This window comes from Colias philodice, chromosome 24 (genome assembly GCF_061535455.1).
Source record: "Colias philodice isolate Cphi_HAF_F1 chromosome 24, ilColPhil1 Martin Lab GWU primary, whole genome shotgun sequence".
NCBI lineage: Eukaryota > Metazoa > Arthropoda > Insecta > Lepidoptera > Pieridae > Colias > Colias philodice.
In genome coordinates, this window is record NC_143109.1 from 5,257,099 (window position 1) to 5,276,354 (window position 19,256).

The 19,256-nt window shown below is 33.1% G+C and overlaps 1 protein-coding gene and 1 long non-coding RNA gene across 2 annotated transcripts; one reads left to right on the top strand and one right to left on the bottom strand.

The window, feature by feature from the left end:
- Positions 1–927: 927 nt before the first annotated feature.
- Positions 928–3,407, bottom strand: LOC149477725 (uncharacterized). Its single transcript, XM_089710284.1, has 2 exons — positions 2,907–3,407; positions 928–1,698 (listed from the first exon to the last, which is right to left on the bottom strand). The coding sequence occupies exons 1-2, from the start codon at positions 3,037–3,039 to the stop codon at positions 947–949; spliced, it is 885 nt and encodes a 294-aa protein (XP_089566410.1). The 5' UTR covers positions 3,040–3,407; the 3' UTR covers positions 928–946.
- Positions 3,408–3,699: 292 nt separating this feature from the next.
- Positions 3,700–5,423, top strand: LOC149477726 (uncharacterized). Its single transcript, XR_016317570.1, has 2 exons — positions 3,700–3,893; positions 5,336–5,423. It is a non-coding gene; the product is annotated as an uncharacterized LOC149477726 (long non-coding RNA).
- Positions 5,424–19,256: the final 13,833 nt, after the last annotated feature.

The following is a 19,256-nucleotide window of genomic DNA, read 5'->3' on the forward strand; positions in this document are numbered from 1 at the left end:
AAATGTTCTGCCAGTTAAAAGTAACCGAGCGTAAATTTTAATAAATATATACAAGACTTACAAAATAAACATTATACTTTTTATGCAGTTGTGTAAAATTTTAATATAATAAAGATTAATTCTCATCTCATTTCAAATTATACTTAGAAAAATATTTTTTTATCGACGTTCAAGTTAAAAGCAGTCCGTCACTAAGAAAGTCGTAAAAATTAACGACCTTTTAAGCGACGAGTTTTTAAATTCAACTCTATCACTAAGTTCATAAAGATTAAATTTGAATTTCTCTTCAAGATAGTCTCGCTACATCACTTTATAGTCTCGTGGGGAGTGCGGTTCAATATCGCGTTCTAAATTCAACTTTATCGCTTAGTACATAAAGATTAAATTTGTATATTTTCTCTTCAAGATAGTCTCGCTACATCACTTTATAGTCTCGTGGGGAGTGCGGTTCAATATCGCGTTCTAAATTCAACTTTATCGCTTAGTTCATAAAGATTAAATTTGTATATTTTCTTTCCATGATAGTCTCGTGTGGCCGCATCAATGATCGAGTACACACATGACTCGATTATTTGTCTTGATCATATCGCTAAACGATACATCGACGATTGTTAGAAATTGCATTTAATTAGAAATGTACGTTAAAAAAATAAAAAAATATACACAAATGAAAGGTTATTCCATCTTTTTTAATATTCGACATGTTTGAATTGCTTCTGCAAGACTTGACAGTGCAAAACGGCATTTTTAGCGGAGCACTCGCAGACGTCCTTTCGATGTTTTACGAATACGCAGAGTGTTCGTAATCGATTACGCAAGTAGTTTTTATGAAAGCATAAGATTTTTCGATTCGAATAATCTTATACCTCGGCAAAAGGGGAAACGCCTGCGTGTGTTATCCATTACTTAATGATCTAAGACAACAAAAATACAATCATTGTATAAATTAAAGATTGTTTGAAGTATCAAGATCGTCAGCATTTGACGCGCCATTTTCTTCTAAGTTTGAAATATTAAAATCATGAATGTTTGAAGCGCCAGATGTTGATTGTATCTCGTGGCTAATGTTATTTAGAGTGGTATAACCTCGAGGCATGTCATCTTCTCTTTGGGGAATGTAAGGGTTGCGATAACTATAATAGCTTTGTTTCTCTGCGATTTCTTTTAACTCCATTTCCGAAACTGCATTATATATTTTACTTTTCATAACAGCTTGGTTATATTCTGAAAATTTTTTAACCGTTGCCGCAATGCTCTTAAAAAATGTATCTATCTCATCTTCTTTTTTGGTTTCGTTGTGATTTAATAAATATTTCATTAAAGTTTGTGACGCTGAATTTTTTTCAATATTAAGTTTTTTTTTTTTTGAAATTTTGGATGCAACTGAAGATGCAGAAGACTCAGGACGCGGCGAAAGTGGAGTAGTTTCCGCTTGTAAGTTTTCTGGAGACTGAATTATGTTTATTGAGTTCTGTGAATCATCATTACCCAAGAAACTGCTAATATCTGAACCGTCATCATCATCAACCGAAGAGATCGTATTTCTTTCTTTGTAATGAGGTACTAAAAAACTCATTTCATCTTCAAAGGTCCACTTTTTCGTCGTCGGGGCTGCCTGACCACTTTTAGTTTTACGCTTCTTCATAGCTCGTCGGTGAGACTCTCTAAGATTTAACCAAGTTTTCTTGCACTCAGATTCTGAAATAAAATAAATCATGGTTAACTATATCAAGCGCATGTAGTTACACATGTATGTGTGAAAGGGAGTACGTACACACACATTCACATAAACATATACACGTATTATAAAACGTATATTAAATATACATTTATTGTTGCAGGTACTTTATAACTGGATCTACATTTACTAATTTATCATCGAGCTTCCGTTTAGGAGAATCAACTATTCGTTTGATAGTAATAGATGTGTGCAATGCAATAATAAATAAATTAATGCCAATTCATATACCTCAACCAACTACAGCCACATGGCAAGGAATCGAAGAAGGATTTAAAAATAAATGGAACTTTCCGAATTGCATAGGCGCCATTGACGGCAAACATGTAAATATAATTGCACCTCCCAATAGTGGATCGTTGTTTTTTAACTATAAAAAAACATTTTCTATTGTTTTGTTAGCTATAGTTGATCCTGAATACAGATTCATAGCGGTTGATGTAGGAGCCTATGGAAAAAACAGCGATGGCGGAATCTATTCATCATCTACATTTGGAAAGGCACTTGAAAGAAACACATTCAATATTCCATGTGACAAACCATTACCAGGAACTAATCATGCAATGCCACATGTATTTGTGGGAGACGAGGCATTTCCATTGAAGACATATTTATTAAGACCATATCCTCGCTCAAATACACGGAGACTATCAGATCCTGAACGGCAATATAATTACCGCTTATCACGAGCTAGAAGGGTAGTTGAAAACGCTTTTGGAATTTTATATCAAAAATTTGCGATTTACAACAAAAATATTAAATTGCATCCAAAGTTTGTAGATAAAGTGGTATTAACAACTTGCATTTTACACAATATGATGAGGACATATAACATTGAGATGAATTTACAGGAACCGAACAGAACAGAACAGGACATTACAGTTGAATTCGGCGAAGACCGATTGTTAAGTCAATTACCAAGTATTAGTGGTGCCCATATGGCTACCGCTTTTAATGTACGTGAAAAGTTCAAAACATATTTTCAAACTTCTACCGGACGAGTTCCATGGCAGTAGCTTTTAGCTTTAAATATTAATGTTAATTCTTAATGGATATTCCAGTTAAATTTTTCATTATAATTATATTAATCACAACTGTTTTATTTCCCATACATACCTACATACGCGAAAAACATTAAATAAATAATTAAATAGGAGTAGGTACTTACCAGATTGCTTTAAAGTAATACTTATTTGTTTCCAAGCCTCGTCCTTTTTTATAGTATTGCTGTATTTAGCATCACTTAAGTCATATAAATATGGATATTTTCTCACTTCTTCAATAAGTTTCTCCCTTTGCATCGTTATTTTGTGTTTGAATCGAACTTAAAATTTTAAATAAAACATACGCGCAACACGAATGAAATACTCCTTGCGAATGGCGGCGTCTTTAGCAGGCAAGTCGCGGGAGGGGAAAGGGGAAAGGGTGGACAAAGAGATGTGAGCTCGGGTACGGAGAGACGTAAGCGCGGGGACGGAGAAACGTAAGCGCGGGGACGATGAGCCGTAAGCGCGGGAATTCAAGTTCGGAGCCTGTTCCGAGGCGAGGCGATTACGTTATTATTCCGATTAGTGTGCGTTGCAGTAGGGAGTTTAATACAAACCATTCTGAACGGCTCGAGGCGATACGGTGACGATCCCTTTCCGATCCCATATGTGTGCTGAGACCCTTAAAATACGCTTTTGCATTTTAAAGCATATTCGTGTGCGGCTAAAAAGGTGGAAAGAATCGAATGTGTATGATTTATAATGAACTAGCTTCCACCCACGACTTTGTACGTGCATCCCCGTTTTTCCCCGTTCCCGCAAGAATTTTGGGAAATCCTTTCTTAGCGGATGCCTATGATTAAATTTTTAATTAAATTTCAGCCCGATACGTCCAGTGGTTTGGGCTGTGCGTTGATAGATAAAACTACCTATATCAGTCACCTTTGGGCTTTGAGTTTTATATATACATATACAGGGTGTAATCGTTAAGTGTGCACAGGCGATTTTTCCGTAAGTATTACAGATAACAAAAAACTTTAAACTGATATCGAAAGTACTTAACCTAATGAGTAAAATGGCCGTAATAAATTTTTAAAAATAAATCGAGAAATATAAAAAAAATTATCTTTAAACCCTCCCATACATTAAGTATGAAATATGAATATCCCGTATACATTTAATATGAAAGATTTTAGCTTTCTTTTTCTTTTTTGGTTTTCTGCTATAATTACTTCGCAAATTTGAAGTGGCATTTTCCACGCTTTTTCCGGACATTTTCACGCATTTTCCGGATATTTTCCGGGGATTTTCCGAGCATTTTCTCGACATTTTCCAGGCTTTTTCCGGACATTTCCACGCATTTTTCGGATGTTTTCCAGACATTTCCCTGGCATATTCCGGTTATTTTCCGGGATTTTCCAGACATTTTCCGGGAATTTCCCAGGCATTTTCCGGGGATTTTCCGAGCATTTCCCTTGGATTTTCCGGATGTTTCCCAGACATTATCCGGACATTTCCCTGGCATTTTCGGGGATTTTCCACGCATTTCCCAGGCATTTTCCGGACATTTCTCAGGCATTTTCCGGGGATTCTCCAGACATTTTCCGGATATTTTCCGGACATTTTCACGCATTTACCGGATATTTTCCGGACATTTCAATGGCATTTTCCGGGAATTTTCCACGCATTTCCCAGGCATTTTCCGGACATTTCTCAGGCATTTTCCGGGGATTCTCCAGACATTTTCCGGATATTTTCCGGACATTTTCACGCATTTACCGGATATTTTCCGAACATTTTCACGCATTTTCCGGATATTTTCCTAGCATTTTCCACGGTTTTTCCGGAAATTTCCACGCATTTTCCGAGCATTTCCACGCATTTTCCAAGCATTTCCACGCATTTTCCGGATATTTTCCAGACATTTCCCTGGCATTTTCCGGTTATTTTCCGGTTATTTTCCAGACATTTTCCGGGAATTTCCCAGGCATTTTCCGGGGATTTTCCGAGCATTTCCCTTGGATTTTCCGGATGTGTTTGGAAAATGCCTGGAAAATTCCCGGAAAATGCCTGGAAAATCCCCGGAAAATGCCTGAGAAATGTCCGGAAAATGCCTGGGAAATGCGTGGAAAATTCCCGGAAAATGCCATTGAAATGTCCGGAAAATGTCTGGGCAACATCCAGAAAATCCCCGGGAAATGCTCGGAAAATCCCCGGGAAATCCCCGGAAAATGTCTGGAAAATCCCGGAAAATAACCGGAAAATGCCAGGGAAATGTCTGGAAAATATCCGGAAAAAGCGTGGAAATGTCCGGAAAAAGCGTGGAAAATGCCTGGAAAATGCCCGGAAAATGCTCGGAAATTCTCCGGAAAATATCCGGAAAATGCGTGAAAATGTCCGGAAAAAGCGTGGAAAATGCCACTTCAAATTTGCGAAGTAATTAAAGCAGAAAACCAAAAAAGAAAAAGAAAGCTAAAATCTTTCATATTAAATGTATACGGGATATTCATATTTCATACTTAATGTATGGGAGGGCTTAAAGATAATTTTTTTGATATTTCTCGATTTATTTTTAAAAATTTATTACGGCCATTTTACTCATTAGGTTAAGTACTTTCGATATCAGTTTAAAGTTTTTTGTTATCTGTAATACTTACGGAAAAATCGCCTGTGCACACTTAACGATTACACCCTGTATAGATTACGGATTAAAGAGACAATTTTAATTAAAAAGGCCATTCAAACGTTTGTATACCCATTAATAGAGAAAAGCAAATATGTATAAACAATTTTATACAAAAATCAATTTTGAAATACAACGCAACTCGAAGCAACAATTAAAATTTGTTCAACTTATTTTTTAATATCTATAGATTATATTTACTGTAAAAAATATGGAGCCAAACTAAAGATAATACATATGATTTTTATTTTTTTCTCTTATTTACATTCCAGACAATAAATTATTTAGTCTATTATCTCTCTATAGTCATTACTTCTGGGATGTAACATTTAATGTCCAGTACATTTAATTACAACAGAAATCGTCTCAGCGATGAGGTTAAATATGTAATGGTAATAAAATATACATTAAAGTTACAGATGTTTATTTATGAACGTTTTCCGGGAGGTTAAATCTGTTCCTGCGTTTGTGTACAGGCTGTAGATATGATTAATGTGAATAACATTTTTTTATGGTAAATGTAGGTAAAATTTAAACATAGTCATAAATTAATAGCAATTATTGGGGAGAATATTGGTCAACAAAATTGATTAATTGTTTTTATAGGTAAACGTAAAATTGTAGACTAAATTTTCAATGAATGAATTAATGAATGAGAACTATATTGTACACACCAAATTACAGACATTACATAAAATGGAATACACATAAATTGCACAATGGGCGACCTTATGGCTACAGAGCCATATCTTCCAGGTTCTGGTTGTTATTTTTTTTTTCTGAAAACAGTTCGATTAAATTTCACATTGTGTATTGATTGCGGAACTTTTAAACAGACTTTTATAGAAATAAAGGTAGTATATGGCACTCTACTTATGAATAGATTTTTATAACGTTTATGTATCTTTTATTCAGCGAACCTTCGAGCTATTTCGTTACGAGTTGACACTTACTTTTAAAGGTATTTTACGAACCGTCGATAAAAATACAAAATGCTATTTCGCGCCCTTTGCCGCGGCCATCTTGCGACGCGTCAAAATGGCGGGTTTTATAGTCGATCGTAAAGCGCGCCAAAATTAACAAAAGGTTTGGCAGCTGACGAGTTTTAAATATAAAGTTATGATGAAAATCGGCCGACGATCGGCTGCGATGCTATCGGAAAGTAAGTGGATATAAATAGCTGTTCCCGATATGATACCTACGGAAATATTATGGTTCGCGGTAAACGCATTTAAGATGTAGGTATCTACGGTTATTTTCCGTGCAACACTTAAAAAAATACTATAATGATTTTAAGAAAAAGCTCTCTTAAAATCACACAATCGAGAATAGCGTAAGTATTAAACAATCACAATTTTATTTCAAGTCAAGAATATATAAGAATAATAATAAGAACGAGAGCTTTTTCAAACGAATAGAAATTTTAGTTAGCAAGTAAGATATGGATAAATGGAATATCCGTTCCAATTTCCCCGCTGTCAAACGAAAACCTCGAATCTTTTAATCCTTGCGACTAACGATTTGCTTATAAACTTTGCTAAATGCTTTGAAATTGTGAAATTGCATGAAAACTATTCACTATTTCAGAAATAGTACATTGGATGTTTGCAATCTCAATAGATTGACTAAAATCTAGATTATCAGCGCTTAGCTTCACTAAATAGTATATAAGTAAAACAAAGTCGCTTTCTCTGTCCCTATGTCCCTCTTTAAAACTACGGAATGGATTTTGATGCATTTTTTTAACAGATAGAGTGGTCCTCGAGGAAGGTTTAAGGTTAATTTATTATGTTTTAGACAAAGTGGGCGACCGCGGAAGGTACGCTAGTAATATATGTAATATGAAATTGTTTCGCGAATAATTGTACCCATTACAAAAGTTTCTATGTATACTTACAACTTTTCCGTAAAAGTTGGTCAACATTCACCCTGAATAAAGCGCGTCACACACGGTGAAGATACTATATTATTTTATCTTAAGATACGGTAATCTATACAAATATTATAAAGAGGAAAGGTTTGATTTTTTGTTTGTTTGTTTGTATGAATTGAATAGGCTCCGAAACTACTTGGCAGATTTGAAAAATTCTTTCACTGTTGGAAAGCTACATCCTTTCTGAGTGACATAGGCTAGGTTTTATCCCGGAAATCCCACGGGAACGGGAACTATGCGGGTTTTTTTTGAAAACGCGGGCGAAGCCGCAGGCGGAAAGCTAGTATTTTATATTATAGTATCTTAAGGTATCCGGTATCAGCGTTCTGACCATCATTTTTCTTTTTGTTATTGCGTACTAAGACCCCTGTAGAACCGCCATCCTGTCCATCATCCCGCCAAACAACTGACCCGAAATTTTGTGGGTCATTATTAATAGGATAAAATAATATAGTATCTTCACCGTGTGTGACGCGCTTAACGCATTATAATGTATTCTTTCAACCACTGTAGCATGTATGGCAATATTTGAATATATTATATAACAAGAGGTACGAAAACATCTCAATAAAGAAAGTCTATCCAAATAACCTTCTTAATTTTTTTAGTTACTTCAGCAATTTAGTCAAGTTTACATACTATTCAACGTAGGTTTTATACTATACCCCTTATAGTAAGGATTGAAAATTATAAATTATGGATTATAAATTATTCTTACGACTAAAAATATAGCATACGTATTTCAAGAAAAATGCAGCTTTTTACTGATGAAATAATGTTTAATCTAAATTCAGTTTAAAAGATTTGTTTGATGTCTGTATGCAATAATAACAATGTAATTAATAAATTCTCTAGAAAACACATTATATTATTACATAAGTACAAACTTATAGACCGTTTTACAGTCGTTTTGTCGTCGTCGTCACCATACAACCAAGACTCTATTAACTACAAAATAAATACTATTATATGGTTAGGTACTAGTTAGGTGCAAATTGGAACCTAAAACAGGGACAATCGATGGCATATATCTAAAGGAAGTGTGCTAATGGTGTAGGATCCATAAACAATGGTATCACTGTAAGCCGTAACCCCGTGACCGGGTGAATGACCGCCGCGACCTATTGTTACTTTGCGTAGAGTAGCCACGATTTGGTTTCAAGATTTTTGTTTGATTCGCGATGACCTGTAAATGTATGAAATATTCTTTGTTGAATATGATGTAATTTATATCACGAAAGTAAGACAGTAAGTATACATTTAGGCAGATGAAATTAAGAAAATTAATTATACATCATCGTCGTTACAAAAGAAAGGATCTTACTAATAATCCAAGCCGATTTACTTCTTTTTCCATGCACAAATAGTTAAGAACTAAACTTTTAGCTCTAGTTTTAGCAAACATAATTTTTACACGTCAAGCTTTTTTAAATCTTCATTAAAAAATAACATTTTTATGAAACATACGCTATCATCATCCCACTAAATGTGTTTGTAATTAGTGATCATTTTGCTTGTTTACCTTTTACCGTGGTTGCCTGGAAGAGATCACTATTAAGTGATAAGGTCGCCAAAATAGTTGTACTCTGTTCTATGTGTATTGTGTAAGTAGTTCTAAAGCTTTTGTACAACTATTAAAGAGTTAAATAAATAAATGTATAAACAATTATCATTGCAGTTTTTATAAATTTATTGTGTTATTAAACCACTAAAATTATATTCAAAAACATTCCGAAACGTTGGCGTAACGGAATTTCTCAAATTTACGTCGACAATAATAATTTATTCCGCAGATAAAATTGTTTTAAAGCGATCCGATTATCCTTCGCATCTTATGTTAATTTATTATGATTCTTGGAAGTTTCACGGCGCATTTCGTTTTCGTTGATAATTTTATAGCTTTAACTAGGAATTTAATATTTTATCGTCGTATTTAAAAGTATTTTTTTGTATTTAATCGCTGGTGTAACTTGTTTAATAATTAGTTAATGCGCTCTATCACTTTATTTTTCATATTAGTGTTATCACTTCTTATACTTATTTTCTGACTAAGTAAGGTGCGTCAAAATCTCTTCCGTTTTTATCATTTTGTGCGATCACAAGCGAAATATTGTTAAGTTATCGTATCGACGAGTTATATCAATAAAAGGCAATACAAAAAGGCCATTAATAAAATGGCAGCTGCTCTGTAATAATTTTCAAATCTTTAATTGTTCCAAAAATTAACAAGAACTGGTAACCCTATTCGATGAAAAACATGCTCTATTAATTTGACCGTTTATAGAATCCGTTTTAAGAGGGGAAAACAATACCGTTCATTTTAATGTACAAGCAATTTGTTTACTTTTTACGCCTAATAGCGGTGTTAATTACTCCCTCTAATTATAGTTTCGGTAACCTATGGATTCAGTTATATTTGTTTGAATATTTTCAAATACAGCGTTATTTTAAATCAGTATTTTTCGTCTAAAATAGAGCTAATTTGTTTGGCGTTATATTAGTAAATTTTAATTACCTTCACAATCCATTTTCACCCCTGCCCCTATGTTTATTTGGATTTAAGTCATTAATAACAATAAAAAAAGTTTTAATTAATAAAAAATTTTGTAATGTAACATTGTAGAGTGCTAAAAGACTCATAAATTAATATTGATTTAACGCAGAAGCTTTTGTTTTCGTCCTTGGTAACGTCAAACGAAAACTTTTTGGCATTTTAAGACAGCTGATTGAAAGAGCGACATTTTTTTGTTTTACAAACTAAAAAAAAAACTTTAAAATAGAACGCAGGATTATACTAATTGGAGGTTTGATCAATTTTCTACCATGATAAAAAATTATGTTCTTCTAACTTCAATATTTCTTGGAAATGTTTAACGTAAACTATAGGAATACTAGCGGTCCGCCCCGGCTTCGCCCGTGGTACCTACATGTTTAAACTATCCTATCCTATCAAGTATTTCACTTAGTTTGGGACTCACTGTCGTACATTTTTGTAAACATATAATGGACACATAAATGTATTTCATTTCATTTCATTTATCTCTCAATTTGGATCGAACTGCACATGGTGTGCGAATTTTATTATAATCGGTTAAGTGGTTCAGGAGTCCATTGAGGACAAACATTGTGACACGAGATTTATATATGTCGTGGCTATATCGTAGATTTGCTCATTTCATGAAATGGCCAATTTTTTTTGGCCAAACGTCGATGACCAAATCGTGAAATGTTGACGATTTAACGATATGATCAAACTATGTTGGCCATTTCATGAAATGAGCAAATCTACGATATGGCCACGACATATATATTAAGAAGATAATCTTTGTTAAAACATATATGTTACGGTTTATGTTTTAAAAATATACGTAGGTGTACCTACAGTAGAAAAGCCGCAGTACCGCATTATTTCATTAGCGAAAGGTTGTAATAAATTATTAAAGACTTTAAAGGCATCGTGAGGTCAAAAGTCTAGAACAAAAATAAAATAGATACGGCAGAGACTAGAATTAAGTCGTGAGTTCCCAACCTAGGTGCAACAATTATCTAGACACAAGGAAAAGAGTAGCTTATATGTTGTATGTTAAGGTTTATTTTGAATAAATGTGTATTTTTCTAAGGGTTTTCGTACAAGAAACTGACGCAGGAACGGTCACGTTGTTTAGGTTTTTACGCGCACGAATGATTATGCGCCTGTCAAGATTGCTGACGTTTTGCTTTTTTAATTTTTATCTAGGCAAAGGATTATGAAATTATTGATAGTGTAATATGTGATGATATTTTTGCAGGATATATTGGTACGGAGGAGGAGGTAAGGAGGTGGTAAATATTTTGAGGATTTTGTTCGTAAGCTTTATTTTTTAAGGCAAAGCGATTTCACATTACATAAATGAACTTTTTGAAACATTCTTATCCTATCTTTTCGTATTTGTTGCACAGAAACACAGATTTCTTTATATAATATGTAATCTTATTCATATCGCTAATAGCTATTTAAATTTATTTATATTCACGTTTCCATCTTAGCTGGTTTATTTACAGTTTTGAAATAGAATTGCAAGTAAGATTCATTACTTGTTCAACATGACTTACAGCACTTATAGGGGACTTCTTTACGATACCTTCCAACTATGAACTATTTAAAACCTATCCGAGCATATGGCCATCAAGAAATCTAAATCACGATACATGCTATTAAAGTTAACATCGTACATATTTCAAATTAACTTTATCACCATAAAAATAGGGCTGTAAATCCAATATCAAAGACGAATTGGAAACAACAAAGCTATATTAGTCTCTATATCTATATATATAAAGTTCTTATTGCCTTGTATTGAAACAGCTGTTAAGAAAAATCTTCAAGTAAATATTCCTTTAATTTTAGATTTTATGCTACAGGTGTAAGGTGCATTTTCGCTTGACGGTATTCATAGTTAAAAAAGGGATCTATGTGTAAATCAATCGATCGATACGTAAGCAATCTGCGTACGCGCCTGCTACGGATCAAACATAGCTATTTCAGTACTAGTTAAGGGTATGTAGGATACATTTTTAATGAATAATTGTTTTCTATAAACCGGATCTTGTATACTTGGTGCATACAATCGTTAGTAATAAAAACTAGTAAAATATACAACTAAATGAGACAACTAAATAGTTGTCTATAAGAAAAAAATAAAGCGTTCCCAAGGTTAATAAGGATTATGTTTTATTATTAAGAGCATTTTAATTGACCGATATATCCTATATTAATATATAGGATATATCGGTCAATTAAAATGCTTCATATGAACTTAATCAATAGCTTCATGTTTTAATCCTGTTTATTACTTACATTATAAAAACCCAATTTAAAAATGTTCAATATAATATCCTAGGTTATTTATTTAAATATCTACAAGCTGACTTCCCCTTAACTGAGTATGAGTGCGCTGCCTATTCGTTACAAAAAGCGGCTGGATCAAGAAACTCACTGAAATAGCTCAAAACATTTCGCAATTTTCAGATATTGCGAAATATGTATTTCTTATTTAAATCCTATCTTAATATTTGATATTTTAAATGCGAAAGCAGATAACAACAGTCTATTTATTTATTTAAGCTATCTCTATACCAAATTTTATCCAAATCGGTTCAATGGTTGAAGCGTGAAGAGAACTGAGAAACAGACGTTATTTTTACATTTATAATATTAGTTAGGATAACATTATATTTTAATGCATACTATTTTCTAGTTATCAGAACACTGATTCAAGCTCGCCAAATTTCTCCAAGTATGGAAATTTCAGAATAATCTAGAATAATTAAACACTTTCCTCTCAACGCCTCAAATATTAAATTCAGATACGTTCGCTGGTGAAGTTAGTAACAAACTACGTTGATTAGTGAAATCACTAATAGCATACAAGTCAATAACTGCGTTAAAAACAACCGACTTCAAACTTGCACTTGCAACATTTACAAATACAGACAAAAATGCTCATAAAATAAAAACTACTGGGCCTATCCAAATAAAATTTTTATGGGACCAATTCGACACCATCCCGCATCGAACAAAAAAAGAATCACGTAAATCGGTTCAGAAACCACGGAGTAATCGGTGTACATACATAAAAAAAAAAAAAAAAAACATACCGGCCGAATTGATAACCTCCTCCTTTTATTTGAAGTCGGTTAAAAATAGTGTGCCTATTTATTTAACCCATTGAGCCCCGAACGGCCCGATCGGTCCACGACACAATAGATTTTCTATTGTGTCTGTGATTCCGGGGCCTGAGTTATTAAAACTACGCAATGGATTATGATGCAGTATCTTTTAATATCTGAAGGTATATAATTTATTAGTTTTTATAAGGTATATCAATTACTAGCATTCCGCCCGCGACTTCGCTCGCTTTGACTAAAATATAATAAATTATTTATAATAAAACCTTCCTCTTGAATCACTCTATCTATAAAAAACCGCATCAAAATCCGTTGCGTAGTTTTAAAGATTTAAGCAAACATAGGGACATAGGGACAGAGAAAGCGACTTTGTTTTATACTATGTAGTGATTTGGTTTTAGACAAAGCGGCCGAAGCAGCTGGTGGAAAGCTAGAATATGGTTATATGTATTACTAGCTGCTCCGCGCGGTTTCACCCCCGTGGCTCCACCCCTGTTGGTCGTAGCGTGATGATATATAGCCTATAACCTTCCTCGATAAATGGGCTATCTAACACCGAAAGAATTTTTCAAATAGGACCAGTAGTTCCCGAGATTAGCGCGTTCAAACAAACAAACAAACAAACAAACAAACTTTATAATATTATTATATATTATATAGTATATATAGTATAGATGTTATTAGGTATTACCTGCGCATCCTCCAAATCGAAAACTGGCAAGAGAAGGCGCAGGATAGAGTAAAATGGAGGCTCTTATTGTCGGAGGCCAAGACTCACTTTGGGTCCTTGCGCCACTCCAGTAAGTAAGTATTACCTAGAGCAAGGCCGTTTGCCAGCTCTACTCACATGGTATGAATTGTAGACCTGCTACTGTAGCACTATTTGAAAATTTATTATCAAGGCAAAACAGCCAGCTTTCTATTGTAAAACCATTTTTCATATTGAAGAGGCAATCTAAGGAACAAGCACTTATAACATTTTGGATCTGGGTCAAAAAGTAAGTCTAAATACTGCTGAAATGTATTGATTTTTTAAATCTGTTTAGTTTTAACCATAATGTGTAGATCGAAACCAAAATCTTGTTCTTTAAAAACTTCGAGAAAAATGGGTAGAGTTTTCTAGACTCGAATCGTTTTGGCACGACACTCACTTGAATAAATTGATTTATTTAATATTTTAGCCGTAAGGAAAGTCCTTGTTCTGTTTTATTCAGGTTTATATATTATCTGGGTTGAATTTATACTTATACTATAAAAGGGAATACTATCTGTACGTCTGTACGTCAAAAATAACAGTTTTGATGATATTTGGAATGAAAATAGATGAGGACCTTAGGATTTCAAAGCTATTTTGTTCACTAAATGAAGAAGTTTTTGCCCGTGGTTTATTCTCGGATGAAACCGCGGGGCACAGCCAGTTATAAGTTAAGTTACACAGTTAGAAGAGGCTGTTGAAAGGTTTAAATAATAACATTCATATCTGGGAGGTTATCTGACCAATCGTGGCGTTATTTCACGAACTGTGTTACGAGTTTGATTAAAATATCACTGTATATTGTTCTGTCTCTTTCGGAATTGATAGAATTCAACATTATTATTGTTAACCTCGTTAGGTTCTCTATTAACCTATCGAAAGTATAGGTTGCGAAAAAGGTAAATATATGAACATATTTTGTATGAAATTGTTCACAAAATATAATGTCATCCAGATCCATGATTTAATTATTGCCAAAAGCCTATTATTACAACTAACCATCTGACGCATCTTATTTTCCTTCACAAATAAATATTCATATTATCCTAATATAATACGTAGCCAATACATTTTCGTAACGAATTCCAAGACGCTGCCAAGACAAAACATAACCTTGAATATTGACCTTGGCAAGTATCAGGGTGGAGGACCAGTGTATCCTGAACTCCCCTAAGAGATGAAAGTATAGGCAATATTGAGACGATTCCAAAATGAGTACAGATCGTAAGGGTCAAGATATTCTGGTCCTGTTTCAGTTCATTTTCTCGTTCGCCTCTATTCCGAAGGGTGACACAGGAATTACATTATTTCCCGATGTTCCTTCAGTATTCGCTTAAGCTATAAATGATAGAGAAATGAGAATCGATGGCATTTTTCCGTTTTGTGACTCATTTTGAGTGATGAGAAGTGGTAATAAAATTGTCCTGCTCATAATTATAATGATTTTACCTACACTTATGTATTCTTATTATTCAATTTTCAAATAGACCAATCGGACATTTTATATACATATTAATTTACTCCTAAATAATAATTATCTACACAATGGTTTATTTCACAGGTTTTTATTTTTAATATATGTATTTGGATTTTATCATTCATTTTAAGAAATGTACACAATAATAAATGGATTTACAGGTAAAAAGTAATTAAATATTTTGTACTCTTTCAGCTATATAAAATTCCAGCAATGCAATAAGACGTCATCTTTCATATTTCCACTTCCTTTATCCCATTCCATCTCCAGAATAATTGCAATTACCTCTGAGTTGCGCCTAAATAAACATTCCTACACATTTGCAAAATTCTCTCGCGTTCCTTTTAGATTTATCCGTAGCCTTAACTCCTTGAGAATACTATCCCTTTCGACCCTATTCCGTTCGTCCCTTAGTGGCCATTCGATACCTCTGTAAAAGCGAGTACGGGTCTTCAATATCTTTCAAGCACAAGGTAGGTAGTTTCCCCCTCAATTCGAGGAAAGGCTGTCCTATATTTTATTTTTTGAGAATTTAAGAAATATTTTCGATATATTTTAAGATGTGTTGTATTCAATATGTTTAAGGTTTGATAATAAAAGTGTTCTTGAAATAAACTATTTAATGTGTTATTGTAAGTACCTTATTAAATATCTAGTAGTAGTTGTAAATTTTACACAATTTTCTGATAATAGAATGTAATTTTCGCAAATGGGGCCATATTGGTGCTAAATCTAACCTAAAACCCATAAAGCGGCAAACTACAAAAAATGGCAAAATACACAAATCGAATATAATTTATCAATTCCCTACCAAAAAGGTATTTCCATTGAACTAACATTACAGTTATAGATATTCGATTTCATCACAAAGTCGATTCCAAGTTAGAATGAAATGCTGATCCCAAAGGAGCGGGAAGCGAAATGCTTTGGAAAAATTAGATGCAGAGGAACGTTCTTTGGAAATCTATCTTTCAAATTTTTGAAAGTATTAAATTCTTTCATGTATTTTTAACTTTATTTAGTACCTAGTTGAAGTACCAGTAAAAGCTCTTGAAATTCAAAATCAATTTATTTCCTTATTCTCTGATTAGGAAATAATAATTGATTATCGTGCCGGATATTAAATAGTTTGTTAGGTACCATTGTAACATGTATTTTAGGAGGAATTGATTTAGAATTTGGTTCGTAGTTGAAGCACGCTGAAGTTAGGAAAGGTTCATGAAATTGGAAAATTTGAAAATCAACTAGTAAATTAATATTACGGATATAAGTTTAGAAATATGTATTTGCGACAAAAATCTAAAGAGGAATTTGGCATCCGTATAAGGAAGGCAAGAGATAGTAACGGGTGTCTTGCTATATAAGTCGTAATAATATCCTTGATATCATATACGAATATAAAATATACACACGGCCTTTTTGGTACAATGATTGAAATGTTACGAATCTAATGGGCTATTGGAAGAATTTTATATTTAAGTAAATTATTTCTAGCATGTTTAAATACCTAGTCATACCTACTTTTAAACTATTGCTGTGAATCTGTTACAGTAACAATATTACAATTAAGAAATTATTATACTTAACAAAGTCGCTTTCCGCATGATGCAACAGATATTGATGTTTTTTAAATAGATAGTGATTCTCAAGTAAGCTTTGAGTATATTAAGTACTTATAATTTGTTAAGTTTTTAACCAAGCGGGCGAAACCGCGAGTCAAAAGCTAATATTCTATAAATTGTATAAAAACAATTCATAGGCAACATTTACACGATCGTAACTTCTGATCACAGCCTACAAGATAACACCAAATACGAGTCAAATAAAACGCCTGTTTATACGGGACCAAGATAAATTTAAACAAAGGTATATTCATCCTGGTTAACCTCGTAAAAGGAAATAAATCGTTAAATCCCTTTCATTTTGGCTAATTTGTTCCCTTAGCTCACAATATTTATGGCATCGACTTTGCTCTTTTTAATGTCCGATAGACATCCATTATTTTTCATTGTCTGCGCGATTTTTAAATTGATTTTTGTTATCTTGTAGACGATATTAAAGATCAATGAATTTTAAATTTGTGCGGAATAAACTGAAAATGCTGTTTGATAGAAATTGTTAGATTTAATCTATAGGTACTAACATAATAATGCTGAAGAGTTTGTTTGTCTGATGGCTTGAACGCGCTAATCTCAGGAACCACGGGTCTGATTTGAAAATTTATTTCTCTTTAGATTATTTGGTATTTAATCATTTATCACCACGCAAAAACAGATAGGAACGGAGAAATGCGGATAAAACCGCGAGGCACAGCTAGTCAATTGGATAATGTTCGAGAATACTGCGAGAAGTAGTTCATAAATTTTGTGATATTCAATTTAAAGTTACCAAAGTGAAATTTTAACATCTAAAACAATCTGAAAGTTTTGTTTAAAACTATAAAGACGATTTTCTGATGAACGCTTGTAAAGTTCCTCTCGAAGATATAACGTATGTGTGTAATTAAAATGTATTAGTGTGAGTGTTTGTAGAGTTTTTAGTTACGTATAAATTTGATGAAAGTATTATAAAAAGATATTAAATTTAAGGAATGTTTCATAAAATCTGGTGTCAGAATTGCTTTTAAATTATAATAGGAATTGAAAAAAATAACGAAATTACCTAATTTTTAATTTATATATCGGACAGAGAGCCGATGTTATGTTGTTTATTAATAAAAGAGCAACGTAAGATAAGAGTTACTTTTTTTAATTGCTAGTTACATTTATAATATTGGTATCGAGAATAAATGGAGAAAATGGATTTAATTTTCATGGAATTATTGTAATTTTTGATAAAGTACGAAATTCCATTTCATTCGGTTGCGTGTTTGGTCAACACAAACAAGTAATACGTGTAAATTGGTACAGTACAAACCTATTAGCTCGTATTTAATTAATTTGCCATTTTGATTGTTCAATAATTTGTTTGTAAACGCTTTAAAACATTTCATACAACTCAATTTGCTTGTAAATCTTTATCAAAATATTTTCCAATTGGATGATCTATTCTATACTTTTTTGGTCAGATAGTTTTTTAGGTTAGGAAATTAGATTTTTTATATTACATAGTCTTCGCTTTCCGCAAAATCCATAAAAAAATGTTAACAAACTTCCTGTTCAAAGTTTTATACCCCTGTAAATTCTTCGAAAATCTTGCATGAAAAGTTACTATTTCGTAGATAAGAAAGCGCCAACAAAAAGTTCATTAAAAACAGCTTGCGTGTTACTCTCAAGTGGCTTGTGGCTTGGCTAATTAAATGCAGGCTCTACGAGAATATACAACCACAATATACAGATACAACCAGTAGGGAAACTTCTTACAAACGTTCGAAATGGCTCACGCACACAAGCAAGCGTGTTTACGAGAATCGGGTATTCTTATATCTGTCAATTGTCATAACTCATAACCTTACCATCTTCGTAAAGGCTTGCTTGTGTGTGTGAGCGATTTCGAACGTTTGTATGAAGTTTCCCTACTGGTTGTATCTGTATATTGAGAAACAACTTTACTACATGTTCGTAAGACGAAGTTTGTCAATTCTTCATTGTCACTTTTTTCATCACGTTTGTTTTTGTTTTCATTATTGATTATAAGAGTGGCTGAAAATGTGCTGAAATGTAGGTCATTTCAGTAATGGGGTAATTTTCGGATATAATAACAGCTTTCTTGTATTGGTTATTAATACTGTAACAAGCTTTTGCAAGCTGTTTGCACTAGTCTTACCACGTGAATCTCTGTCTTAATACAGATTTACTTCCTTGGTGTGTATTTCTAAAAAAAGTAGCTTATGTAGAACTCAGGCATAACAGATGAAAATCAACAGTATTGACATTTGTATAATCATTGTTTTGAATTTGTCTCTAGTTAAAAACAAATTATAGAACCAATGAAAAAAATTCAAAACTCGCACGAAGTCCTTCAGGTCACCTTATTCTTTCTTAAACATAGCTATAAAAAACATGTCCAAAATTCAAAA

Excerpts from the sequence above, each read along its gene's own strand:
- LOC149477725 (XM_089710284.1), bottom strand. The coding sequence starts at position 3,039 with ATGCAAAGGGAGAAACTTATTGAAGAAGTGAGAAAATATCCATATTTA. Across the intron at positions 1,699-2,906 it reads TATTACTTTAAAGCAATCTG|AATCTGAGTGCAAGAAAACT; the intron begins GTAAGTACCTAC and ends ATTTTATTTCAG.